At 44.0% G+C, this 27723-nt stretch overlaps 1 protein-coding gene across 3 annotated transcripts; it reads right to left on the bottom strand.

Annotated features, from left to right (window-relative positions):
• On the bottom strand, positions 1–26491 carry VGLL3 (vestigial like family member 3). Of its 3 annotated transcripts, none has more exons than XM_038145820.1 (4): positions 26291–26491; positions 17050–17302; positions 11358–11870; positions 1–5121 (listed from the first exon to the last, which is right to left on the bottom strand). In XM_038145820.1, exons 1-4 carry the CDS (start codon positions 26381–26383, stop codon positions 5078–5080), a joined length of 903 nt encoding a protein of 300 aa, XP_038001748.1. In that variant the 5' UTR covers positions 26384–26491; the 3' UTR covers positions 1–5077. The 3 variants fall into 3 exon arrangements, with proteins under 3 accessions (XP_038001748.1, XP_038001738.1, XP_038001756.1); XM_038145810.1 differs by having other exon boundaries at positions 17050–17305; positions 26291–26490; XM_038145828.1 differs by lacking the exon at positions 26291–26491 and adding an exon at positions 26068–26276 and having other exon boundaries at positions 17050–17305.
• Positions 26492–27723: the final 1232 nt, after the last annotated feature.

Below are 27723 nucleotides of genomic sequence, written 5' to 3'. Positions count from 1 at the left end.
AAAAAAAAAAGAAAAAGTGCATTTCTTCCCAGGGAACTAGGGAACTCCAGCCCAGATTTCAGAGGTCCCACCAGGGCATCATGGAGACTGCAGAGCAAGAACTGGGAGAGGGTCATGGGCACTGAGCAGACCAAGGCTGCTAAAACATGGCTAAAAGGGCTAAAACATGGCTTTCCAAGGACATCTACAGTTCCCCTTGGCAATCATTTCACCCCATAAGTAAAAACCTGCTACCACAGCCTAAATTTAATGTATTGACCAGTGACTGCCCAACCATGTACACACAGTTTTGGAGAGGATCATCTCTGCTCTCAGCTCCACCAGCTCAACCTTCCCAAGACCACTCCTGCCTCTCTTGGATTTTGAACTTGCTCAGGCAAGAGAATGTCATTTTTAGAGGGGCATCTTCCTGCACCACAACTCTCAGATTGTGCCCATAGGGCCAATATGTAAAAGCAGTATTTATTTTTAAATACTTTTCTGCTTTACATGAGATTTTAGTTCCAAACAACATGCATCAACTTTTTTTTAAAAACCCGCACACAAATAATATTTATCATCCAAATATCCTTTAGAAGCTCAAAGGCTGACATACTAAAACCAAGAATTCCACTCGAAAAATATATGTATTTCTAAATTATAAGGAAATATATATGTTGCTGGTCCATTGATATGGAGCAAAGGCTTGTACCTGAAATTAATTAAAATAATCATATTCAGACATAGGCTTGTCTGCTGAAATGCAATATATTGCACCTCTCTACATAACTGCTGATTTCATGATCATCTTTATAGATACAAATCAGGTAATTTGAAAGGGTTTTTAAAATGTGTTTTTGTTGTGTTCGGGTTTTTTAACAAGTAGGGGAAAAATTCACTCCTGAGTTAACGGAGAATGCAATAAAATGCCTACATTTTCCATCTCAGATGAGATTTGATGAAGTCATTCACTTCATTTCCAAAGAACATGCATTTGAGGCACAAGAGTAGAATGGAGGGAACCAGGTATAGCTACATGTGAATGTGTATAAATATATTTGTAGAGAAATCTATCCATACACATGAAGAATTGTGGGAGAGGGACAGCAAGACATATGTAACAGCCTGGAAGCAGAAAGGCTGGGTGAGGCAAGGCAATCCTAAGGGCAGGTTGGAGGAAATGTAACATTCCCTTCCCTCTGTGAATGCTGTGATGAGAGATCTGTTCTCAGAAGTGTTTTGATGCAGGTGTGGATGATTGAGACAAAACTGTCATCCACTGAGGACCACCTGAACTTGTGTGTCTGGTGAGGGAAGGAATCAGAATAGAGTCAATTTTACTATTGCCAAGTGCAGCTTATTCAGCTTTCCAGAAATTCCAGAAATCCAATCTCCTGGGCAGTCAGCGGCTGCACTACACCAACCTTTTGCTGGTATGGAAATGGGCCATTGGAAAAAACTGGCATCTGCCTCTGAAAAACTGGTGGACAACTTGAACCCTTCCAGTCTTCAAATGAAGACATAAAAGTTGATTTCAGATTTCTCAACACTAACAGGAATAAAATAAAATCCTGGACAACTTCAAGAACTTCAAGGAGGTCAGTATTTTGAGTTTCTTGAAATAAAACAATAATTTCCCTATGTTCTCACAGAAACAGTGACAGAGTACAACATGTTTTATAAGCCCTCTCAAAATGAATCATCCACTTTCTTGGGACAGCATCAGAATACACCACACATAAAAAGAATGAAACAACTCCTTTAGTAATGCATTAAGACACACAGCTTATCTGTGACTTGATTTCAAGGGGCTTTTTTTTTTTCCTATCTGCAGAAACATGAGCAGTCTCAACCTTTCTGCTCCTTCTGGCTGCCATCGATTCCCCACCACTGCAGGCGAGTGCTCTCCTCTTCCAAGAGCAAAACCATGGCAGCATCTGCTTCTCATAAGCACTTCTGTGCGTGTGTGTAAGTGTGCGTGTATGGGAAAGAGGGAGAGAAGGAAATCTGCTGAATTTAACTCAAAAGTTTGTCACAGGGAAGGGTGGGTTTGTTTTTGTTTTTTTTTTTCCTTTTCCATCCCTCAAATTGTAGAAGTAAGGCTACTGCTATGCACTTAGGCTTTTCCTTTCTCACTTGTTAGCACAGGGGACAATTAGTGACTGAGGGGAAAAGAGGAATTTCTTTCACTTTTGAAGTCAACAGACTGGTGCATGAATGGCTACAGACAACAGCAGGTGTTTATTGGCACTTGTCAGCCAGAGTTTGCAGAAGTTCCACCAGCTCAGTCCCAGGTTCAGCAGCAGAAACTGTGCAGAACAGTAGTCCTGGAGGTGAAGAGGCAACAGCTTCCCCACTTCTTCATCCCCCCTAACCAACAACTCAGAGATACAATCCAGAAAGAAAGTGCAGCGCAAACTGTGAGCCTGTTTTGTTCCTGTCCTGTTTTGCTTTGACATCTATAGGGAAACAGAGGAAGTCCCTCATGGTATGAGCTTGTGAAGGGGAAGGCAGTGAGCAGACTACTCGTGTTAGGCTTTAAACTACTTCAGGAAGTCAAACACACCTCAAAAAGAAATGCTGCCTTTTCTTTTGCATCCCCTGCCACCCAAACTCTTCATCCCTGAAGTTCAAAAAGGACACACTGTCTCTTTAATTTCCACTTTTGCCAAGTCCAAGGGGAAAGAAAAAAGAAAAAGGAAAAAAAGAACAAGAAAAAAAAGCTTAAGATTTTTTTTTCCTCCCAGTATTTCTAATACTGTCAATATTCCTAAGTCAGAACTCTTTTTCTTGAGATATTTCCTGAACTGTACTGTCCTGATAAGAAAGAGAACTGTGGCAGCTCATACTCCATTCTCTCCCATACAGTTTTCCCATTGCATTATGAATTTATTGACAAATTGAGAAGCTAGCTCCACCAGAGCAGCAATAATACAGAGAACTGTCATGAGAGTGAAATTTATTGAGAGAAAGAAATACTGATGGACTACAAAGATGAGGAAAAAAACCCCACCACATTTAATTCATCATCCCAAGACAGAGACTACAACCTTATTACTTTAAAGCAATAGTTAAGCATAGTCCATTCAGCATTTATACACTGTCTCATACTTCAAATCGGCAAGGTAGAGACTTAAGGGTCTTGCCAAATTGTGATATAATCCTAATGCCTCCAGTGCCAGCATGTCAAGCCCCCTCCCTTGACAAGGGAGAATGCTCAACACCTCATAGGATCAAGTTCAAACAGCCTGGAGGGAAGCAGCAGTGCAGGGAACCTCGGAGTGGCAGGCTCTTCCCAACACCCCCCTCCCCTTTCACACACAGATCCATGTGGTTTCCACCTGACAAAACTACATTTACAATGCTCAGTGCCTTAAAATTAAACTCTTTCTTATCTCAGCCATGTGTTTGTATCTTGGTTTTTCCACTTGGCCAGCATATCTTTCAAACACGGATGTCTGAGAGCAGCGGTGACAGAAATGTAATGCTTTTTAAGAGCCTTAGGAATTACTACAGAGGGACCTTGGGTGCACAGAGAGAACAGGAACGTCTCCAAGCCATAGCCAGGACCCAGCAGCCCAGGTCCTGAGCCTGGGCTCCCCTCAGTCCGTCCTGAGCACACGCTGACCCTCGCTGGAGTCCCCAAGGGCTGGGCACAGAGACCGACCCAGCTGCGGCCCACAGCGGCCTCACCGCCCTCACTCAGGATTTATGGTGCCCGCCTTGGCTCCAACCAAAGCCTTCATTACCAAGTCAGAGCCGAGGCCCAGGCCAGGGGGGTATCCCAAGCAGAGGGGCTGTGGCTCCCCGTGGCCACGCTCCTGCTGCCAGGCCAGGCCCCAGTGCATGCAGCGCACTCATGGTTATGAAATGCAGCGCTGCCGCTGGGGGCCCGCGAGCCCCAGGGCACAGCCCAGGCAAACACAGGCTGGAATCACCAGGAGTTCTCCTTGTGCCCTCCTTGAGCTGCTCAAGCTGAAAACCTTTTGTTTTTGCAAGCCACTCATTTTTATAAACCTGAATTTTATTTTTTTTTTGTTCATTTTCCCTGAATGTTGTAAGTAACCACCTTGAAATGGCTTAGCTGAAAGTCCTGTCTGTAAGATTTTACTGATATTTATGAGCACCATAACCCACAGAGAACTGTGTTAAACAGCTTCAATGGATCATAGATGAGGCCCATATTTGTGTCTCATTTAAGAGTATTTGGTCCATTTTGAAAGAATGGATGGGTGGGAAATGCAGTTGCTGTAACCTCAAGCTTTGCTCTATGCTAAAGGTGTTTGAGAGCTTCTGATAGCCAGCACAGCACAAAGCCACCATTAGAAGCAAGAAAAACAAAAACACTTTTACTATAATCTAACACCAGGAAAAAAATATTTGGCTGAAACTTCAGGTGCAAATTATACTTGCTTAGGCTAGAACAAAAGGACAAAAAACATCAGAATCTAGTAATGTGAAAACAAAGGAGTTTAGGTCTTTAAAAAGAAAAGAAAGATAGACATTTGAGGTAACAAACAAAAAAAACCCAAAATGCACAAACACATCACAGACATCTAAAATAGCATTTTATACATTTTTGCCAGTGCTTCTCTGAGAGCAAGTTCTTTAAACAGAACTTAACAATTTTACAATTTTTTTTAAAAAAATATGTCATCCTAAAATAGCCCATCAATCCTTACCCAAACTTTCTGTATTTCTACAAAAATAGATGCACAAAGAGCTACAAAATACTGTATTCCTGAAAGAAGGCGCACTGTAGTCAAGGGAGAGTCTTTTTCCTGACTATTGAGACTGTTCATAAAAATATCAAGCTGAACAAAACGAAACACTGTTAAAGGAGCAGAAAGGAGTTAGGTTGCCCAGCTGCAGCAGGCTCAGATGAGGAAAGAAAGAAAAGTTAGGTTTCTGGTTTTTTTCCAACACTGTGGGACCCATAAACGGCCTTACAAATAAAAGGCTCAATAGCAAAACCAGAATAGTTGGCTCTTCATCTTCATGTGTGTCCTTTGCTCCATGCAGAAGGAGTCAACCACTGCTGTATCACCCTCCCAGCTCTGCTGACTCCAGCTCTAGCTGGTCTTAATTTCTCTGCACCTCAGAACCAAGCAGTTTCCTTGCTCTTGTCCTGATGCTGTAGACCTACATTTCAGAAAAGAAAAGGAAAATAATTAGTATTAATAAATATTAAATTAATAAATCAGATGGTTCCTTCTTCCCCCTCCCCAAGCAACTAAAGTAAAGAAAAATGAGTTTTGAATTAAAAAAAAAATTTAAAAAGAAAAAAATACCCCAAATGACAATTTAACAGTTTAAAGGATTTGTTAGCAACAGTGTTACTGCTCCAAACCTCTTAGTTTATGAGGGGTAAAATTAAACCATATTGAAGTTTGATTCTGGCTCAAGCATTTCAGAAATGGTGATAAAATTCCTGCATGCGCTTCCTTGGCTTGAGCTCATGTGGAACGTGGCATGGAGTGAAAAAACCCTCCATAAAGGTCTGCATCAATTATCCAGTAGGCAGCAGAACAATATTTCCAGGCAGGGTCCAGCCACAGACACCATCTCCTCTAGAAAATGCCTGGGACACTTCAGGATTTCAGTTTCTGTGGCATTTCACCTCACAGAGGAGAGAGGGAAAATATTCCTGCAGCAGGCAAAAAATCCCAAATAATTTCACCTACAGAGTGCAAGATTTCCAGCCAAGAATGGCTAGTGCTTCCACATGGGAAAAATTAATGGTTTTCAGCTTGCATTTGTTATGAGTTCCTCTGACATTTTCCTTTGTAAAAAAGTGGGGACTATCTAATAAATGTGGTGCTATGTTGTGGCTCTAGCATTATAGACTTGGAACCTGCGTTATAATCTGGGATTTCTCTGCTCCAGAGGGATCCAATCTCTCTGTTCACACCTAAGAGGGCATAAACCTCAAATCCAGACAATAGAAGGGCAGGTGCAGATTAAATGTCTCAAAGAAGATACATTCTTGCTCATTTATAGGGAAAGTAAAGGACAGAGATGCAGGCACATATTTTCAGAGGTAGTAAGGCACTCAAGTCTCAGCCATTTAAAACCTGTCCTTTGGTGTTTTGAGGCAGGTAAATCACATTCCATGAAATGAAAGTACATTTCCCACCTCAAGTCATCATTCCTGCTATGCAATGTACCAAGACACCTGACTTGCTAAGAATTTAGGGTTAATTTCACCCCTAATGTAAATAGGTGCAACTCCAGATCTCTGTGATGTTGTAACCACCAGAGCTCCGTGTTCATTTGATGTTTAACCATGTGCTAGGCATGGATCTCATTTCCAAATCTAATCACACAGTGAATATGAAGGAAGACCCATAAGTTTTCAGAAAACTTACAGGCAGGCATGGAGGGTTCAGATCTGACAACTACTTCTTGCTTTAAGATTATAAACAGTTAAATATTATAAACATTAAATATTTAATGATGATCAACATTTCAGAGCTGAGCTGCAAAGCAATTAGCACTCACATAAAAGATGAGAGCATATGGCTCTGTCCTTGTGAGGATTCCCAAGCAGGGTACAAACACTTGTGTCCAGCAGTGAAGAAAAAGGGAAAGCAGAGCCCACAGGTGTGGTGCACCAAACCTTGTTTAGTGCTTTCTGCTCCATTTCACATGCACTTGTACCTGTTTCTACAGATTGGAAAAACTGGGATATCCCTCAGCTAGAGCATGCCTATAAAAACATGTTCAGAGGTTCTTTATTCAATGAACATGTCTCCTTGTCACTTAAGAGCTATTTGTTTCCCTGGCAGCATCATACAAAGTCATAATGAGCTGCTGTTCCCTTCAAAGTTCCCTCAAAGGCAGTGATGATGATTTGGGGCTATTTTTCCCTTGCTGCTTACAATTTTTTTAAAAAAAGATGACCCCACCCCACAAAAAAAAAAAAAAAAAAAAAAAAAAAAAGAAAAAAAAAGTCAGCAGAAAACTTTCAGAGCATAAAGAAGTCATTTAAGTTCACCAGTGGACCACTAAAGGACACCAGAGGCCATGGAAGCCTGTAAGAAGAAAAAATGACACACACACGTGCTTAAGAGATCTTCCACCGGACAGCAGCAAGTGGTAGGTAGAAAGGGAATAACTACCTGAACAAGCACCTTCCTAAGCAGGTGTCTTTGCAAGGCATAAATAACTGTAACAAGGTATAAACTACAGACTCTAAACAGCAAGAGAAAACAATCCAAAAAAATAAAGTTGTCCAATTTACAGAACTAAATGTGGAACACTTTCCATGCCTTCTCCTCATTATATTCCTATTCCTATCTCCTTCAAGGCAAGGCCATCTGCAGTCCTTACACAGAATCCAAAGCCTGCTACTCACCCAGAGCTCCCACCTGCAGTGCTTTCCCTTCAGCAAGGAAATCCTCACTTGCACTGCATGACCCAGCACAGCCACTCCAGAAAATCCCCCTTCCCTGGGCCACCTACATTAGAGCTAATTGCCACACAAACATTATGGAGGTTCTGTGGGAACATCTAGGCAAATTTAATGAGTTGTGACAAACTTGTGGGATGTGTGTGACCAGAGACAAACATCAGAGGGGATCGGATTGGCCCCTCAAACTCCAGTGTATCACACTGACAGGCATTTCCAAAAGGGGATTTTCCACAGTAAACCAGGACTAAAGGATGCTGATTAACTGACCTAAATTTGAAGTTATTCACCGCAGCATGCGTAACTTTATAGGATGAAGAACGAACACCTCAATTTTAATAGATTTACAGCCATCACTCATGCCAAAGTCTTGCTTTGCTTTTAGTGTTCTGGGGCTGCAGGAAGCCTCCTCCAGCACATCTGTCCCCCAGCAGGACAGGATATTCTCCTAGGCTCTGCAGTGGCAAGGCAAGTTGCTCTGCCCTCCTCCCTGTGGGCTGCCTGCAGCACAGCCAAACCCCACTGCTCATCTGAAGGGTCTGGTGTGCAGGACACCTCCCACCCTGCTCCCGAGGGAAGCACTGATGGCTACAACCACCAGCAAGACTGAGAGACAGAAATTCCCCTCCCCAGCCCCTGATATGAAGTGCTGGATGTGGCTTAAGCATAAGCAGGAAGCTTTAGTGGTGACACTGGATTGCAGCTGCAGCCCACTGGATTGCAGGGGGGCTGCAGAGCTGGTGACAGCCCAACCTTGCTTTGCTTGACACCAGCAGGACAAGGAACTGAGCCTTAAATCCAAACAATCTCTGCTTATTCCAATGTGTTCATATCAACACTTCACATGAAATGTACTCTTCTGTTGAGCACTGTAGCTTGTGCACTTCACACACTAGCAGACACAAACCTAGCAGGTTTTAACAGCTCTTGATGCAGACCAGCACTTTCTTTAACTGCACTTGGACTGATACAGAAGCCTCTAAAAGGGTTAATTTGCAGCCTACAATGTGAGGATTAAGCCACATTTAACGGCAATCAGGTAGCTAAATCCTTCTTCATCCCCTAAAACAGGACCATGTAAGTTCAAACAGATGTGGCAGACAGATCAATAGTTTGTCAGGTCTGTGAAGGGTGCTGTGCTTATGTCCCACACAATGTGTTCTGAACCATAAATTCTCAAACTACACCGTGCATGCAGTGGGAACCTCCTCTTAACCTCTGAAGTGATTCGGCATCGTCCAATCTTGAGATCGATTATTTGGCTTGGCTTGGCAGAGATGCAACAATGTAGCTGGAAGAGGGTAAGATTACAGCCAGCCTGCCCTGATCCCAACACTGTCATTCCATATAATTCAGCATGAGCAATTTTGCAGATGTTCCTATAATCCATGTGACAGTAGCCCAAGAAATGTGGCCCATGATAAGAAGAGGGAGATTCAGTTTGTAAGTGAAGGACTCCAAAAGGCAATGCCCAGGTATAGACCAAATGAATTTTTTTAACATAAATCACCTGAAGCTCATGGAATCTGATATATTGACAGCTCCACAGGTTATTTTATCCAGGGATATATGAGCAAACACTTTCAGAACTGACATATTCTCGCCACTATGTCCTTACCCTACCCTGGAGAAAGCACTTTATGTCACTAAAAGCCAGTTCACTCTTCCAGGCTCTTGAGTTTGTAGCCTCTCTCTTGAGAAAGCTCTTTGACATTGGAGTTAATGTAATGAAATGCTGTGTGATGTGGAGATTTATCCAGTATAATCTGCTTTCCCTGAAGTGCACAGGAAGCAAGTGCTGGATGTGATTCCATGTGGTACTCGAGCAACCCCTCCTCTCCCCACACTTTCCCTGGGATGACTTTGCTGGATGTGTACACAAAACCCTGAGGCAATTAAGCTCCCTCTTCTCTCCATGCCTCGAGTGCCTGTAACCAAAGCACTCGTCTCAACTGCACAAGCTGCAGGCAAGGCTGAAAAGGGAGCTCAGCCTTCCTGCCCTTCCCAGCAAGCCTCTGCTTGGAAAGCATGGGAGGGATGAGTGTGCAGGGCAAGAGAGCAAATAATTGTAATGTCACAGGTTTCCACTACCTGCTGTTTCATTGCTTGCACCCTTGTTTCCAAAACTGGGGCTGCATAACAGGGTTTTGCTGCTGTGTTTCAGTGTGTGACCCTTTTGAATAGTCTCAAATTAGTGAGACAATGGTCTGCTAAGATTCCCTGTTTCTTCAAACCAGCCACACATTTCCCCTCTTTCCCCACAGGAACTCAGAGACTAAAACCCACACAACCAAGCATGGGTCAGAAGTGAACAGTTCAGATCTTTTCCACTGTCTCCCACGCTGAGCAACCAAATGACATGCAAGGCACTGCCAAATCAGGATCCTGACAAAATTAGCACCCAACTGTACCCCTCTATAGGGATTTTCACAAGGAGCAGGCAGCACCAAGCCAAAGCTGTGTTTGTTCTCTAAGGCAGTGCTAGGACCCAGTCTTTTTTGAGATACTTGCTCGTAAAGAGAAAAACAACTCACAGTCTAGGCTGGACTTGTACCTAAGCCCGGCAGAGGCTTCTCCTGACTAACAATTCTTTACACAGTTCTCTGTTCCACTCCCAAAAGGTTAAGCCAAATACCAGGGTTCTGCAGGTGGGGCTGGGTCCAGGAAGGCTTGTCCCTTACACCCGTGGCAGTGACAGTCTGCTCATGCTCCAGAGATGGCAGCTCACTCCCCTTATGGGGTTTGTCACAAAGGAAATATCTCAAGATCCCATTCTGGTTAGTTTAGCATTCTGTACCCAAAAGCATAAAATACCATTATTCTTATTTAGCTGGTTTAGCTAGAAATGTTGTTTATATATAAGCTGTCCACTGTTAAGAATACTAATAAGCTTTTTCCTAGTTTTATTGATATCAAGACAGCAAGTGGCATAATATTTAGAGGAGATTACTGGTCCCCAATTACTTAAAAGGGAAGAGACAGATTTGAATTAGGTCCATAGTATTTCATCTTTAAGAAACAGCCTTTTTCCTCCCACCCATTCTTTGCTCCCCTGCCCACTAATCAAGGCAAAGAAGTGGTTCTCACACACTGAACCAGTCAGAGAGCTATCAAAAATGGAAACAAATAGATACTTCAAGGAAAAGGGAACAAAGATACAAACCTAGTGTTTTCTGAATCAGATAACATACTGTCTTTAAGAAGTATTAATCTGCAAGGATTGCTGCTGGTGAGATAAATAGCAAACCGAAAAAGGAGCCCTCAGTGGGGCCCAGGAGCTCCAGGATGGATGCACTGGGAACTGTCTGTCACCTGACTGCAAGAAACTTCAAACCCTGAGGGCTGCCAGACTGCTTCTGGTACTGAGACAAGAGACTGCCACTCAAAGCTCACAGACACAGATGGAGGTCATGGTCTGCAGTTCAGACTACAGACCCTGTAGTAAAATGAATTTAATTCACACACTTCTGCCTACACCCTATAGAAAGATGTTTAGATTGATGGTAAGCTCAGCTCAATCAGCACCTGTATTCTCCATGTGACAAACTGGAAGGAAATACTGAGATCTTCCATCTCAAAATGCAGTCCTCATGTACTATAAGTTATTAGTTTATTGGAGCTGTATATTGGTGCACACACATATGAACTAGCTGAACAAGCTGAGAACTTCCTCATGGAAGCATAATTAACATTTTCCAACAATATTTAAATAAAAAGGAACAAACAACCCATCTGGCTTGAATGGGACCAAGGCAGGTAAAAGTGTCTCAGCAGAAGGCAGGGAGAGCTGCCCTGACAGCAATTACAGGAGGGATTCCCACATTTGTGGGAATCATTTGGACACAGCTCTGAGAGCCAGCTCTGCTTCAGCTGCAGGGAGTTCAGGTCTCTGCTCAAACAAGTCACAGATGATGACGACAACAACAAAAAAAATTTAAAAAAGAAAAAAACAATCAAGCCATCTTACCTGTATCAAACCCAAAGCTGGGCACAATGTCCACCGTCCCGTGGAAGGCTCCGGCCCAGGCTGAGGTAGCGCCGGTGACAGCAGCGGGCTCTGCCTTTGTCCCGTCACACTGGGCAGCAGGAATCCTGGCGGCGCGCACCGAGGGCACCAGCAGCGAGCCGTAGCGCGGGTCGCGGTGCGAGCCGTGCGGGTGCGCGTGGTGGGGGTGCACGTGGGGGTGAGGGTGGTGGCGGTGGTGCACGTACACATCGTGCATGTGTGCGTACGAGGGGCTCACCTGAGACGCTAAGGGGTAGTGCCAGGACTCGGAGGCGGCAGGGGGAGGAGCTGGGGCAGTCTGGTGAAGGCCATGTCCCGGCCAGCTGCTGGGATCTGCTGCTGGGAAGGTGCCTGGTGCAGTCACAGGGAAATCGGGGTGCACTCCGCTTAAGCAGGGTGGAGGAGGAGGCTGGTAAGAGCTGGTCCAGAACGAGGTGGGGAATCCACTCCTTTGGCTTGAAATTGTTGAGCTTTCTGGTGGGGAGGAAAGAAGCGAAGTGTGACTGAAGCTGAACAATGCATTCCAGGACAAAAACCCCACAATGATTTGCTGCTCTCTGAAGTTTGTAACGCTGAACTTGAGCTTCCTCAGCAAATACAGAATCACGGGACATTTGAGGTAGGAAGATTGTCTAGTCCAATTCCCCTGTTCAAGGGGGGCCACCTGGAGCAGTTGTCCAGGACCGTGTCCAGTCAGATTTTGAGTGAGCTTCAGACTCTGCAACCTTTCAAAAAAAAAAAAATCCCCAAAAGCAACAACCAACCTAAAAAATCCAACAAAACAAAAAATTTTCTTGTATTCAGATGGAATTTCCTGTTTTCTAATCTCAGTTTATTGTCTCCTGTTCTGTCAGCAAGCACTGCTGAAGGGAGCCTGGCTGCCCCATCTTCATTCCCTCCCATCAGGTTTTCACATACATAAGATCCCCCTCCCCAAAAGATTTTTCTTCTTCAGGCTGTAGAGTCAGAGCCCTCTCAGGATCTTGGTACAGAAATTGTGAGCAGATGCTAACTCCTGCCCAGACTAGAGCACATCATTTAGAAAGGCAGCTGTTGTGGCTGCAAATGCTTCAGAGGAAAGAGAACCAGCTCACACTGCAGAACAGGAAACATTTGGCTAAAAGAATACCTGATTTTCTCAAACTAATTGCATGCTTTGATGGGATAAAGGTCATATCTAACACAGCTTATGTTATTCCTTCATAGAATATATCATGATGCCCTCTACCCAATAGGATCATACAAGCAGAACCATTTATGTAGCTCAAAAAGGTTTTTGTCAGAACAGAAAGACTTGCTGCTTCTTACAGCTAGGGCTCAGCTTATATTTAAATGGATTCCAATACCTCTACATTATGAAATCACATTCTAAAAATTCCTCTTTTGAAGGAGCAGTTAGCGTTTTTGATGTGTAGCAAAGTCTTGGCTTCTCCATTCTCACAATCCTCTTGCCAGCTCATGCTAGAAAGTACTGCTTCATGCAATATTTCTCAGCTCCAATAGGACTTTTTTTTTTTAGTCAAAGATGGAAACATAAAAATACAGAACTTCACCTCTGATGAAAGAATAGTCATAAAAATAGCCTATGGAGAAATAAAGCCAGGGAAGTTTAGTATTTGATGAGGCGAGGAATCCTCTGTTCCTCATATCTTTTGTAAAAGTACTTTTTTTTTTTAAATCACCTTTTGTTTTGCTTTTTTTAATAAGCAGCTGGAATGAGACTTGGGTGAAGACACCATTGAGAATGAACAGATTCTTTAAACACTCCTGCCTCTGAACTTTGCTTATACAAAAATATTTTGGAAGTAAAAACTTGAAAGTGTTTTCTGACTGCATCACTAGGACACTCATGTCTCTGTTTTAAAATCCATTAAAAACATAGAAGTTTTTCCACACATCACTTGGCTTTGATTTAGGCAGTTTTTTGAGTCTGATTAACTTCCGATATTGGAAACAAACTTTGCAAACATACCATGGACAAACGTTGTGGATGCCCTGTGCCAAAATGCTTCAGAGGCTGCAAACTTATCTGGCAAGCTGCACTCCGTGGGTTTCTTCAAAAGGTTGGGCTGCTTTTAGCAATGTATTTTTATTGCAATTCATGCTTGAAGACTACAGAGAGCTTCAAGCATATTACAGAAGCCTCAGCCCTCCTCCAAAATTGGTATTGTTCCTTGTTTGTAAACCGTTCCTTGTAAAAAGGGTTTACTCTGAGATCGAGAGTATGTATGGCTTGTGCTGTTGGCAGCAGGGCTGATATGAAAAAAAAGCAAATTTCATGTCCAGTCTGTTGTTTTCCACACTACTTAACAGAAGAGCATAGCCTGACAATGCTCTGCCAGTATTCTGGAGAATTAACCTCTGTAATCGAGTTTTTGAAAACTATCTGGCTGTTATCTGCATGGAAAAGCCCTAAATCCAAAGCTCTGTACTTCAAAAAAGCACAGAAAACCACAAAGTATCTGCAGGACAGCTTTAGTAACAGGAGAGAGCACTTTAAACCACTGAATCTGCCAACATGAATTCATCCCAGATTGCATAACAGCTTGGCTTTACCAGTCATGCAGGAGCCACAGCAAACATGTTTGGTCATCTCCACTTCGCAAACCTGTGCAGGTTTTGCAAAGCCATCACTGCTGCGTGACACTGCCAGGGCCAGCCCCCACTGGCATCACCGTGTGGCCATTCTCACTGGGAAAGGTCAGTCCTCTCACTGGAAATAAAGGCTCAGTCCATGTCACATAAACATGCAGGAAAACTTCACTCACTCCGAGTGCTCAGGGATACCTGGCCTCTCTGGAACATGGAGAAAATGCCATGTCCACACTGCTCTTGAGAAAGAAAAAAAAAAAAATTCAAAAATCTCTGCGCTTCCATGGCCTTTCAGGAGGCATTTAACAAAAACTGTCTGCCAAGAAAGATACTACAGTTACCACAATTTCCTACCCTAAGTACAGGGAGGCAGGGACAAGGCAACATCCCAGGGACCACGAAGTTGTGGCCGATGCAAATTTTCACAGTGGCCGACCCAAATGTTCACAACACACACTGAAAATATGCCACAAGTGCATGCACTGGAAAGGAGACAACATATGGAGCTTTCTGTAGCACAACATCAGCTCTCACTTAAGGCAAGAGGAAAGAAAAGTAAGACGGAAAAACAACCCAACACTTTCAGCAAGGAAAAACATGTTGATAAAAATACCATTAAAGTAACATTAGTGTCAAGGTATTATTAGCACCAGCAAAAGACTTCAGACGGCTACACCTAAAATTTAATATTCACATTACTCGAGCGAGCCTGTCATACAGAACTGTGTTTTATGAAAAATCAGTTTTCAAAATCATTTTAGCCTAACCTGATCAACAAGCAAATGATAAAAAAACTTGCTCTTTTCAGAACAACATGTTCTAGTTTTTATATGCAAGCAAAATCCCTTCTCAAAACAAGCAAAAAAACCCCTGCAATATCACCTTAATGATAAAATCAGAGTTTGCATTTTAATGAGAACACCTTAAATAAATAAGAAACAAAAGATGAAAAAAAGACAAAAACACTGCTAATCCCTCCTTTCAGATAAAGGAGAAAATGCAGTGAGCTGGAGAGCCAGTTCATGCTCAGACACTTTGCACTGAAACCTGCATCTCCCAAAAAAGCTATTGCAAAAAGTACTTTTCTTTCTAATTTATCTCTGAATTGACAGCAATTCTGACTACCCATGAAGGTTATTTATGGAAGAACCTCAAGCTAATGATATTTTAACTTCTTTAGGTAATGGGACACAAGCTCACATTCATGCACTGTAACTGAGCATCTTCGATATTGTGCATAAACCAGAAGACCAAGCTGACAGCACTGGTCCTTCCACCTTGCTTTCAAGCAGGAATATTTCAGAAACCCATTTGGGCCTGATAAAAGCTCCTGTCAGCTTCTCTTCTCTGGCGCAGCAAATGCCTTCAGCTCTCCCAGCTCCCAGCAGCCTCCCCAGGAATCTTCATGCCCCTCCAGCAGGTGCAGGGATGGCAGAGGGCGTATCTCCTTACTTTATTCCCAGAAGATGTTCAGGACACACTGACCTCCATTCCCCACTGAGGGCATGGGGCACACGGGGTCAGGGGGCAGCATGGCTGGAGAACCCTCACACCAGGCCACTCGTGTCCCCTGCAGAGCCCTCTAGGGATGGTTGTGAAACCACAGAGGGGGGACAGGGAAAAACAACAGGGTGTGTCTGAGGCCAAAGGGAAGACACGTGACTGCACCCACGGAACATCCCCGAGCTCGATGAAGAGGGCTTGCTGTGGGCATGGGGTCTCAGGGGACTGTCTTGATCCTGTTGCTAAAACATTTACAGCCTGTCTGGGCCATTTATAAACGCTCCAGTCTCCTTTTTAGTAAGCATAGGTTCAATCCTGCTCTCAGTCGAGTCAATGGAAAATTTCCCATTAACGTTAATGGTCCCAGCTCAAGCCATAAATTCCTCCAGCTCCCCAGCCACTTGTGCTGACCTTTGCTTAAACTTCCTCGGATTTGTCATCATCCTTCTGGAAAGCAAGTTCTTCTGTGCTATTCTTCTCTTCACAGTTGTTTCCAAATATCCCATCTCACTTTAGTATCTGTGGCTATCATCAGTGCAGTCTCACCTCCACATCACTGATTAGGAACACCACTGCTCCTGCTCAGATCCCACCAGTACCTCTCTCATCAACCCAGTGTAAGGCCATTGCTCACCATTACTCATTTGCTTAGTCTGCACCCCTCTGCCAGTCCACGTAAGGATGTGATCAGAAACAATGCAGCTGTGGGGACCTTAAAAAACACCCAGACTGCCACAGCCAACAAAACGCAAACAGCATCTTACTGCCATGATTCTTCCAAATAGGAAGTCTCGTCTGTAAGAGCTACCTAGTGTCTCTGGCAAGATCTGCTGTTTGTCACATCAATACATATAAAGTATATAAGCATTTATGTGCAAAACAAGAGGACAGCATTGTTACTTGCTGTGTTAGGACAGCAAGTAAATGCCTCGCAGAACCTACCACATTTCTGCTCCCTGCTTGGAGGCAGAGGAATGTCATGGCCATTTTCCACCCAGCAAGCCATAACATCATCTGTACCTCTCCCACAAGCAAGCTGCAAAGGAAAACACCACATGGCTGCAGCCACAAGAGCCAGGGCTTGCCCCCCAGCCCACTCCATCCTGCGCTGGCTCCTCCCCGCCTGGAAAGCAGCCATGGACAAATCCTGATCACCTGGCAAAGCCACTCGAGAAGGCTACACAGGTTTCCTTCACGTCCAAGGCCAGCACCCCAAACAGCTTTTCTCTTGCCTCACAGGCCAAGTTTCACACTTGGAGCTAAAAAAAAACCTCCAACCTCGCAGCAGACATCTGTGAAGCCCCGTCCCTCCCAGCCTCTGGCAGAGACAGGATATGGCAGGAGCTGGAGATGCCTGCTCCTTTCATGCCTTTGGCTGCTCTCTCCCCCTTCAACACCTCAGATCACTCAACCCAAGAAGCTCCTCACCTCTTGGAGATTTGAGGGTGATTTCTCCACTTCCACAGAGAAGCAAAATTTCAGCTGCAATGCAATGTGTGTTACTGCAATGCAGCCCAAGTAAGCCATGCCACAGAGAGCGAGTTCCTGCCCCTCTTACCTCTCCACAGAGGATTCAGCCCTGCCTTGCTCTTGGAAAGGGCCGTCTCTGAACTGAAGCTACTGGCTTGGCTCAAAGCTCTCGAGAAGTGTTCATCCACCACTGAACCAATGTCTCCCTGGAAGTAAGTGAACAGGACACAGCGGGAGTTCAGGTACTCCATCTCAGCAGGCTGGTCTTTCTCATCCTCCTCTTGCTTGCTGGGAAGGCTCACTTCCAGAGACTCCTGCATCTTGTTGAACACAGCTAACTTCTTCTGGGATCAGAAACAAAACAAACAAGAGATGTATCAGTGATGGCATTCAGTGGAAGCTCAACATACAGTTTCCTTAACAAAAAATAACTGAATACACTGAATAACTGATCATTCATTGTGTAATTAAATTTGGACTACCTGAATACTTCACTCTGGAATTTCACAAAGAGGAGAACACCAGCACCCACTTAAGAGTCTCTATTCCTCTCACACAGATGGACCTGCTTCTCAGGCATGTTTCACAACCACAATTTATCAGCACCAGCTTTCACTCAATACTTCCAAAAGAAAACAGACAGGCTCTAACAGTTCCCTCCTGACTCCCACCTGGGGAGGATATTCCATCAATAAAGGCTACAGAGGTCAAGCCCAGCCCTGTGGAAGGGTGGTCAGATACACAGCATGTGCATTTCACACATCCAGCTGGGCAAGCACCAGGTTTCCCTGGGCACACTCCTCCAGCTGAGCGTACAGGGCCCTCTGGATTCCCCACACTTACTGCTGAAGCTGTAAAGGTGGGAGAGCTTCCTGCTTCCTGAAAAATTTTCTGATGTATTATCAAAACCCACAAAATGCATAAATTTTCACTCACTGACGACAGAATTTTTATCACAGGAAGTTATACCTTGGGGTGGTGATTGGGGGTTGGTCAGGGGTTTGAGAGCTTGATTTTTTGTTTGGTTTGGGGGGGTTTGTTGTTGTTTTGAGGTTGGGGTGGAAGGGGTTTCTTTTCCTTTTTTCTTTTTTTTTTCTTTTCTTGACACCAGCTTTTGGGAAAAGGGAAAAAAATTCAAGTCATAAAAATAAACATGTGATCTGGGGGAAGAAGGGGATTGACAAGTCCGCAAACACATGCAGAAAAATCCACCCCAAACCAAAAACACAGAGAAGCATATAAAAAACTAAAACCCTCACAAGCCATCTGTGAATGGCTATTTCAGAATATTCTCTCTCTCTCTCAAATCAAACCTAAATGTCAAAATAAATGTGTGTGAAGATCCATTTTGCATGGAACATATTTTTCAGATGTTCCACTTTACAACTGTTTTCACAGGGAAAAAAACCTCTCCCCACAACAGTCAAGCTGCAGGAATCACAGCTTTTAGCTAGCCAGCCATTTCCACAGCTGACTTTACACACAAGCACTTTCAGGAACCCAAAAACAACTACAGTCCATATGCAGAAGTATTTCATAGCATTCCTATAGAATTACAGTTTGACTTATCTTTAATGGTTTGCTTGGCAACACTCTAGCGCCATCAGAATCCCTTTAAGTTTATGGCTTTTTTACCCTTTTTCTGAAATAGTTGTATAGAAAAAGTTAAACAACTACACAGTCTATAAAGTTTCATTTTTACAATAAATATGCTTGTACAATTCAGAAATAATCAAAAGTCATTTTCTGACCTTTTGTACCATCAACACATTTAAATTCAGTGCTTTCTCAAATCATATCATCTGATACAAACTCACTGTAGTACAAAATAAATGTTCTGAGGCAAAGTCTTAATTATGAACGGTTATTTTAAAAAATAACTGTAAGAAAGAGCTATTGACAACTGGAATTAAAACCTAATATACTTGAACCTTACGGCAACTTAAGCAATGTATCTGACATTCCAGTGGGTTAACTGATAAACGTAAAGCAGCTCAGTGATACCATTAATTCAGATGCTGTTGCACAAACTGCAGTGAGAGACGCATGCAGTTTTATTTCAGCTGGGGACATCCAGGCAATGGCCTGGATTCCCAGTAAATCTGTGCTTCACAAAGCAAGTTGTACTGTGGCTCAGTTTAGCACAGTATTACTTAGACTACTGGGAGAACCACTGGGATTCACTTATAAAAGTAAATAAAATGAACAAAAATACAGAAAGAGCAAAATAAAGTAGTTTCTAGTAAAACTAGAACTGCTAAAATAAAACAGTCTGAGGCTGTAAACATATTTTTACAAATGCAGAATTTGAGGTAACCTACACTTATCCTGGAAGCACTTCATGCCTTCTGTAAACAAACAAACGTCTCAGGAAAGTTCTCCTAATATTTGTTACCCAAATGCTTACTAGGATATCACTCAAAGTGAGCTCCACGGTTTTGTCTGAGTAATCACAGACCCCTGAGACCTCAGTAAGACAGAAACAGTTCTAGCAACACTGCACATACAGGAGACACGTGCACTGGAACTCTGCAACGCATCCACCTCAGCGACTTGGCCATTCCTGAAGCTGCACCACAACTCAGATCCTCTTAAAAATGCAGGACAAGTGGCTGGGGAGGGTGCTTTTCTTATTTTTGGATTCGCTCAGGCTTTTTTTTCTATGTAGAGACAAAGTATGAAGGAGATCCTCTAGAGAAATCTGAACAGGTCCATTCCATGCCAGACCTTGAACAGAGGCAGCACACGTTCAAAGCTGACTCCCGTCCCTACAGGTGCTTGCACTGATGCTGCAGTTATGCAAATGCAGGCACAAGCACGCAATTACAGACAGACACACACCACTAACACAGCCCCTGGCTTGACTTGGTGATCAGGAAGGAAGTCTTCCAATGTTCCTATACAGGGACTGGAGCTCAGGAAATTAAAACTTATCTCCAGAGTCGCTTCTCTGCGCAGGAATGTTCCCCCTTCCACAGCCTAAGAATCTAATTCGTTTTCCATTTCAACTCTCTTCCCTCCCCTCCAGTCCACACACAGTCATTACAAGATGCTCTGAGCATTTGCTCCTTTCAAAAACACTAAATCTGACCTTTATTTTAATGCCCCAAAAAAATTTCTACTGCAACAAAAAAAAAAGACAGTAGGACTGATGGACAAGAACAAGGCCTTGTAGGTGGACTGAAGTTATCTACAGTGCAAAGCTGTGGTTTGTAATGAGTTATTTGCAAAGGATGAGAATTCTAAATTAAAAGACTTTTCAAAGCAGCAAGCCCATGATCGAATTAATTTCTTCCTGAAATGCAGATTATCTGCCTGTAATTGCAAAACTCTTTAAGTAAGACACTACAAGGAGAGAAAGTTATTCAACAAGTTTTCCTTGTATACAATGTATATACATCCTTTCCACTGTATACATCCTTTGACAGTGTGGGTTTTTTCCCCTCAACTCACCTAAAATACCCTGTTTGCACATAAATTCCCTAATTTTTGTTCTGACCTTAACAGTAAGCTTCTCACAGTATTTTTGACTGCAGTTGTGTGAGTGGAAAACTATGTAAGACCATCAGCTGCTAAATGAATTTGTCCCACAATCATGGGGTGTGAGGAACAAAAACAAAAAACCCACAAACACCAGGGTAGGTTTATGGTCACTAACCTCAGCTAGTCCAGTTTAACTTCTACTTTTTCATTTGAACAGTCCTAGCATATATTTTAGCAGCCAATTGCATATGTAATATATTTACAAAGTATTTCTGAGTGTTATCTCTTGTCAATGTTCATTACTTTAATATATTCATGAAATACACCTCTCCCTTCCTTACACTGGAGACTGATATTAAACAGCCTCTGTTAAACAAAACAAAGACCCAAAATCTTCTCTTGGCCAAGACATAGGATACAGAATTTAAATTCAGAACACATAATTTAAGTAGAAAACAGGGATATTCAGTGTCTATAGCCCTTAGACAACAGACCCTAGTTCATGGCTGAAACAGCACAATCTCTGGGTAAACAGAGATGTACAGCCCTGGCTGAATTCAGCTTCAACCAACATTATATTATTTTTATTTCATATATTTACAAACAGGCAATTCCAAAGAAAATCCAAACCCTTCACTTCAAATCGTACAACAAAAGGAAACTGAAGGCCAACACCGTATCACTGCTGATATGGGAATATTAAAAAGGAAGTTTATTCTAAACAATCATTATCCTGTCTTCCTGAGCACTTTTAGACCAAGAAAACCTTTAGTTAAAAATCTCACACAAAATCCTTGCCTTGAAGACTGCTGTTATTTTCTGACCTACCCTACCCAGAACCAAGCGAAACGGTTCTCATGCAGCGAAATGTTGGCCACATTAAAGCCTGTGGCAAAAGTCCAACTGACTTCAAGGGTCCCGGGTCTCACCCAGAGTGTCTGGTAAAAATGTCAGAACATTCCTCTTTGCAAATAGAAAAAAAGTCACTTCCAGCAGAAACCAGTTAGTAGCCAGCAAAACAACAACAACAAAATAAAACAACCATACTTTGAGAACAGAAAAGTTTGAATTCAGCCAAGTTTGAACTGAAAATTCAGGCCAGCTCTTACTTTTCACATAAACTGGTTGCCTTTTCCTACAATTTATTATCTCCATACATGCCACTATACAGCATATGGTCCTTTATGCTCCCAAGCATGAAAGTCTGGTGTGTCTGTGGCCACCTGTTACAGATTTTCCATTATGAGAAAAAGAACAGGAACCAAAAATAAAGAATAACTACGCTGAGGTAACACTATATGACCCTACCCTGAGAAAAAGGCTGTCATTTGACATAAGCTTCTGAGAAGGAATTCCAGCAACAAACTCGAGGCAAATCCTCAGACAGTCCTCCATTTGTGAAGCTGTCTGCCAAGCAGGCTCCTATTGATAACACAGAAAGTATTCAAGGAAGAAGACAATTCCAAGCAATCAGGGCTGATTGCAGGGCCTGAAACATGTATTGCTGGCAGTGCGCTAAAAACATGAAACAATAACTTCTACCCACACAAATGAGCAAGGTGACAACTTGTTTTCAATTGAGCCACTGGATTTGAAGAGGTAGAGCCTGGAGGTCTTGTTATACTCTCCTGATGGAAGGAGGTGGTAAAAAAAAGAATGAATTTATACACTTTTTGCCATACATGTAAACACAGATGTACCCTAAAACTTTGAAGGTCTATTTAGACCTCTAGGTAGCTAGAGGAAGATCAAGTAGAATTTGGTCCCGGTCAGAATGACAGAATAAAGCAAGCCAAACTTTTAAAGCAGTGATGTCTCACGGGATTGAACCAAACAAAACCAACCAACAAAACCTCACACATAGGGCAGGATCTAACCCAGGTTTGACACCCTGTGAATGAGAGAGTAGATGAGTTATATAGCTTCCAGAGAAGTTAGTAGAGCAAACAGCAAAGGAATAGCCCTGAGAAAGAATGGGAACTGCAAAAACTGGATGTGAAGCCATGCTCTGCTGCTACCTGCCATTAGACAGTGCAGAAATAAGCAGCAGCATAAGCAGTATAACAAGCCCATCCTCAAAAGCTGAGGACACACAGTGCAAAGAATTTCACTGAAAAAACAAGTTACAGTATGTGAATTGGGGTTTAGCCACAGCCAGCTGACACAGCATCAAATGTGACCTGTCCTTGTCTGCAACTCTGTCAGTTTGGAAGGAAGAGCCGAGTTAGTGACCTAAATTGCTAATGAAGACAAGGCCTTATCTGGACAAAGTCTGTCTACAGCACTGCCAGCAGAAAGTCTGACTTGAGCATATCACAACTCCTTATGCAAGACATGATTTAGCAAGGACAGCTTTGGCTTAGATGTTGGCTTGCCTCTACATATGATGGAGAAATTCCAAAACTACCATTTACTGTAACTTCCCCTTCCAAAGGTCTTTAGCTAGTGTGTCAGTGAGCCTGGGTGAGTCCTACCTGAGCCTCAGCCCTGCAGCCTGCTGTGCCCAGCCCGTTGTGACACGACAAGCCATCCCTGTGTGCTGGGAATACAATGGGATTCTGCTCCAATTACGTGTTCCCAAAGCCTCTCCGAATTCCGTTACACCCATTCCTCACCCAACCCATAGGAAAGCCAAAGCTCACTATTCCAGCTGCACAGCCCCTCAGCAAAGTAGACAGCAAAGAGCATTTTAATTTTGCCACTCTGCAGGGTTTTACCCTCTCGCCTGCACAGCTCCCCACCAGACACAGAAATGTGTTCGTATCCTAACACCGGCACACGCTCGCTCTGTCTTTTGGCAAAGGAGTACGGAAATCCCGATTTATCTGTAAAATCAGGGCCACACCCCATTTTCATCAGTTCATTCTCGCACCATATGAGCATGTATATATCCATGTTTCGCTTACTTCCCTCCAGCAAGCACCCTGGACTTCAGCAATCTCAAAGATCTAAGGTGCTAAGCCTCCGCTCCCATTAACATTCAAGAGGAATTCAGGCTTCGGTCCACTAAGAGCTTTAAAAAAGAAAAAAATCCCATCTAAATTAATTTGCCAGCAAGTCCTTTCCTGGCTAAGGATGGGTGAAAGTTACATTTCCAGAAATTCTGCCTTTCTGTGCAAGGCAAAAATCAATTCCGTGCTGATTTGAAGGGCGGAAAAAATACAGACACAGAAATGCGGGAATAACTTTAGTGTGGGGAAACTTTTAAAAGGCACAATGGACCACCCCCTAAAGCTACAACACTTCTGCACAACCCAGGTGCACACTAGTCCACCATTTAAAAGCAGTCTGAGACTTTCCATTAGAAATAAAAAAGGAGACAAGCATTTGAACCCCCTTACTCTTGCTGCAAGCACTTCCCCGACCCAAAGAAACACGATGGGTCTGGCTCTCCAGAGAGATCCCAAAGCCCAGACACTCGAGCTCCACAGCCAAAGAGCTGCTTTGCTCTTTAAAGCACACAAAACTGATGTCCAAGGCATAACCAATTACACATTTGAGATGGCTTTACTACAAATACCTGTGGAGATGCACAGGCTTTAGTTAGAGTGACACACCTACATCTCCTTGCCCTGAGAAGAAAAGGAAAGCCAACAGCAGCACAGCATGGAAGAGCCTTCTCTGCCAGAAAACAAACCGAAAGACACCAGCGTAGTACAATACCACTGAAAAATGCCTTGGTGGAGCCTTCGGATATTTTAAGGGTGAGCTCCATTTTATCATCTCCAGTGCAGAAACTTATTTTTAAGGTATCCCAGTAATTCATCTTCCCTCACTGTTATTTTTAAACCACAGTTTTAATTTCAGCAAAGAGGAACATTCTTTAAAACCTTCATCATCCTCACAAAGAGTGCAGGAGTGTTTTACATGTTGAACACATGTGTAAGAACCAAAAACCTGGCAACAGATTCTTCATAATTTTTTTGTTTCGTTCTCTACCAGTTGATTAAGCATCTCTGACAGGACAATTCTGAAGGAACAGAGACTTGCAAAATGTCACTCATTATCCAAACAATAAATCTTGATGCTTGAGGAGGTCATTCTATGTTTACTTTTTTTTAATTTAGAAAACATTGGATTCAGAGAAAATACACAAACCACTCTAAAGTTAGCAGCTGTTAGAAGTAGAGGGTGCAACACTTCCTTCAGCAACAACAGCTTGGCTTTTCAGTCTGGCATCTGCATAGCTTGTGAAGACCCTTCAGCTCCAAGCGTGTCAGGAAAACCAGTGCAACCAAGATTCATTAAATTAAACTGTCAATAACACGTAGGATAGCCTTGTTTAGAAAGCTTTTAGGTGGAAATGTGGTATATACCCAGCTCAAGACCTGTACTGGCTTATCAGAGCTATCTACGTCTCTTGCCTTTCTTATCTAACTCTACTTAGACGGCATAACCCCCAAGAAATCAGTTTGTTAAAAATAAAATTTCAAGAAACTTCAGTGTTCATTAGGGTGCCCCTAGAACATTTTATACATGGCCCTGCTTTCGGAGGAAGAAATTTCATACCTATGCTTAAAAATAAAAAGCACTAGCACTTGAATGTGACACGGTCATTTAATAGATTTCCCCGTCCTAAGTGTTCTACAGATCTGGAAGAGAAATACAGACAACCACTTCCAGAGTTAAATGTCAGGAAGTTCAGCAGAGTTTCAATTGCCTTTTTCTACTTCTAGGTCTCTCAGTCAGAGAATCAGGCTATTAGTTTTTATTTATTCATTTTCCCTCCAAAGCACACAGGCTGTGAACTGGACCTCCAGATTCCCAAATACAAACTTTGTAAGTAAAATTACTGCACAGACTGAAGCTTTGCAAGCTCTGACCAAGATTAGAGAAGAAGTAACAGCAAAGGCACTCTGCAAGAGGCAGAGCTCGCAAGTTTTCCAGAGCTCACGTTTAGAGTGAATATGAGCAACCTGGACAAGTTCACTGAGGCATCATTTTTGCAAATGGGCTCTGTCTCCCAACAAAAAAAGAAAAAAAACCAGCAACAGACGATCGGAATTTTAATGTTTTAGCCCATACTCGTGTCTCCCAGGCAAGCTGATACTAGGGGTCACTTCCCATGTACGGAGAAAACAATCTTCATGGATAATAATGATAAAACCTTATGGAATGCAGCAACAACCAAAAAATGTATTCTCAGATGACTACATTAGGGCCAAGTCAATATTAGTCCCACTTCACCCACGCACTGCATAGTCTAAAAATGCTGTCAGCCTGATAAGAATTTCCTGATTCACTTAAAAAAAAAAAAATGCATCTGATCACCAAATTCAGCTGGTGGAAACTCGCCGCAGACGATCTTCCAGGAGTGCCGGGGTGTGCGGTGCGGCGCGCCCCGTCCGCGGGGAGCAGCGCGGGTCGCCGCCCGCGGGAGGTTCCGCCGGGGTGCGCGCCCGCGGACCGCGCCGCACCGGGCCGGGCTGAGGCGCCGCTCCGCGCCGGCAAACGGGGCGAGCGGAGACTCAGCCAGGAACGCGCGACGGCGGACAGAAGGGAGAGAGGAGTAAAGAAATAACTTTTTCCTCCTGCCCCACGCCAGCTGAGCAAGGCAACATCCACTCGCCAGATGCAAGAATTCGGGGGGGAAATGTTTTTTTCTTGTTGGGAAAGGTCTTACCAGGCTCCGCTGCTCCGGGGCACCCTCAGCAGCTCCCCGCATCTCCAAATCAGGCCGGGGGCTGCGGAGCGCATCGCTGGCTGGCCGGAGCGAAGGTCTCCGCCCAGGGCAGCCAGCGATGCGCCATGCACCCGCTGAGGGGGGGCCTCCCCAAAAAAACCCCGCACCTCCCAGTCCTCCGCACCGCGGCCGCTGGCGCGGCCCTGCCCTCCCCGCGGCTCACCTGCGCGCAGCCCGCCGCGGGCGCGGCCAAATAGCGGGGCGCCCCGCACGCCGCCGGGGCGGGCTGCTGCATGGCCACGTCCGAGCAGCTCATGGCCGCGGCCGCCCCGCGCCACCGCCGTCTCCCCCTTCCTCTTCTTCCTCCTTCTTCTTCTTCTTTTGCTGCTGCTCCCGCTCCCCGGCGCGGGGCGGCCGCGGCCAGGCGCCGCGCAGCCCCGGCTGCCGGCGCATCTTCGGCAGCCGCCGCGCCCCGCGCCCGCACTTATAGCGCGGCGTGGCTGCGCGGGGCGCCCCGGCGGCCGCGGCGGCGGCGGCAGCGCCGCGGGGCGGGGACGGCACCGCGCCCCGCCCGCCCGGTCCGCGGGCGCGCAGCACCTGCCCAGCCCCGCCCGCCGCGCCGAGCGCCCCGCGGGTCACGGCTGCGGCACCTCGGGGCGCGGCCCCCTAGCTCCCGGCTGCGCTCCGGTGAGGCTTTTTTGGAGTAGCGAGGGGTCGCTGGAGTAGGTGTCACCTGTATGGGCCACGCTTCGGCTCCCCAGGGATTCATCCGGGAGGAAGGAGGAACGTACTGTTCCACAGGAGGATGGAGGAGGATGGATGTATGTTGGATTGCAGGCTGAACTAGCCCGGAGTCTTTCTTCCCTCCCCACATTTGTACCACAATGTTTAAAAATTTTTTTAAAAAATTAAAAAAAAAAAAAAGAAAGTGTACTTCTCAGCTTGAAAAATATATGGAAAACTGGGATCTGGTTGTAATGACTTTAGTTGTATTCAAATATTTTCCTGGCCTACCTCTGTGTGCACATTTCTGCCAGCAAGCTGCCCAGCTGCAGTGCTGTGCTTGGAGGCTTTTGATGCCATTCCTCACATGGAAAAGACTATGCCTTGTTAGCATTATCCCAGCTTATGAGCCTGGGAAGGATTTACACTTGCTTGCTCTTCTCATCAGGTCTAAAGAGAATTATTTAAAGTTTCTTTTTCACAAAATTTGTTTTGAAGTTTGCCTACATTTAATAGTGGCCAGAAATTGAAGCCTTTGATCAAAAATTCTAAATTTATACTCTCTCCCTCTCTTTGCATATATATGCACACATACACATCCCCTTGCCCAGAACAGTTAGATGAATACACAAGGTTAAAATAGCTCTGTCTGACCCCAGCAGGATTCCCTGTTTGTAGAAAGCGTATCTCCAAAACATTCAAACTGCAATACTTTGAACAAAGATCCAATTTCCTGCATACATGTTTAGTTTCTTTTTTTTAATTTTCTTTTTTTTAAGTTCTGTGCATACAGATTTTAAGGTAGCTATATGCTTTTTAACTAGCACTCTGATAGCCTGTTCTTGTTGCACTTTGTAGATCGATGTGAATGGACTCCAGCTGAAGCACTCATCTTTGCAGTCACTGAGAAGTTTCTGCAAGGGTAAAATGCAC

This window comes from Motacilla alba, chromosome 1 (assembly GCF_015832195.1).
Source record: "Motacilla alba alba isolate MOTALB_02 chromosome 1, Motacilla_alba_V1.0_pri, whole genome shotgun sequence".
Lineage (NCBI taxonomy): Eukaryota > Metazoa > Chordata > Aves > Passeriformes > Motacillidae > Motacilla > Motacilla alba.
The sequence above is the reverse complement of the archived record's forward strand: the minus strand, read 5'-3'. Positions and strand labels throughout refer to the sequence as shown.